General features: G+C 67.2%; 1 protein-coding gene across 1 annotated transcript in view; it reads right to left on the reverse strand.

Annotated features, from left to right (window-relative positions):
* Positions 1–987, reverse strand: part of PACS2 (phosphofurin acidic cluster sorting protein 2) — a 20,295-nt gene that overhangs the window by 752 nt on the left and 18,556 nt on the right. The window contains 2 exon segments of the mRNA XM_015566735.1: positions 473–586; positions 724–950. Of these exon segments, the coding sequence (XP_015422221.1) occupies positions 473–586; positions 724–950 (341 nt within the window).

Raw genomic sequence — 987 nt, forward strand, 5'->3', positions numbered from 1 at the left:
CTCTCGGGGGACGAGGACCTGCTGGCCAGGCCTTTCTGCCGCCTGCCCTCTGAGCCACCCGTGGCCGGGCCGCTGGTTCTCACACCTGCCGCCCCAGCAGGGTCTGCAGATGGGTGGGCGACATCCTCCAGTGGAACCAATCAGGCAGAAGGCAGCCTTCTCAACCCCCAGGGTCACCAGCACGAGCCGAGCCCGCGAACGGGGGACCCCCGAGCGCCCTCTGTCCCAGGCAGACCACCCAGAGCTCCACTCGCCCCTCTTCCGGGGGAGCAGAGGGTCGCGGAGCCGCGGCTCAGAGCTGGAAAAGCCGTCACACACTCAGGGCCTCAAAGAAATGCTACCAAAGCCCGGCTCGGGCAACAGGCGTAGCGAGGGCACGCGCTGGGGGGACTTGGAAGCTGCCCGGCTCTGCGGGCTGCCTTCCCGTTCCAGACAGAACGGGGGCCCGGGGAGGACAGGAGGCCGCGCTCACCCCGCAGCATGTTCTGCTGGTGCTTGGCTGTGCAGATGAGCCGGCTGATGCCCTCGATGCACTGGCTCTTGGACTCCACGTCCTTGTCCTTGGTTTTCTTGGGCAGAAACATCACTAGGAGGAGAAGGGGCCGTGCTGACCTGCTGCTTCCTCGGGGCCTGGAGGAGCCCGGGACCCCTGCCCCCGGGGACCCCGCCGCCCGGGGCACGTGGTAGGGCCAATGGCGCCCCCCCATGACAGTCGCCGCTCACCCTTCTTGTTCTTCTCCTTGGTGACCACGGTCATGGACATGGTGGGCGTGGCCGTGGCCTCGCCACTGCTGGGCAGCCTGCTGACCTGGAGAGACCGGAAGGTGCACTTGAGCGTGTTTTTGGCGGAAGGCACGTCTTTCTTCTCCGCATCTCTCTTCCTGTCTGTGGGCTGGGCTGCCGTCCAGTAATCCACCTGCAGCCCCATCAGCTCGGCGCCGACACCCTGGCTGGGGAAGCAGAGGGAGGCTCATCCTCCCCCCGCCG

Source organism: Myotis davidii, unplaced genomic scaffold (assembly GCF_000327345.1).
Source record: "Myotis davidii unplaced genomic scaffold, ASM32734v1 scaffold472, whole genome shotgun sequence".
Lineage (NCBI taxonomy): Eukaryota > Metazoa > Chordata > Mammalia > Chiroptera > Vespertilionidae > Myotis > Myotis davidii.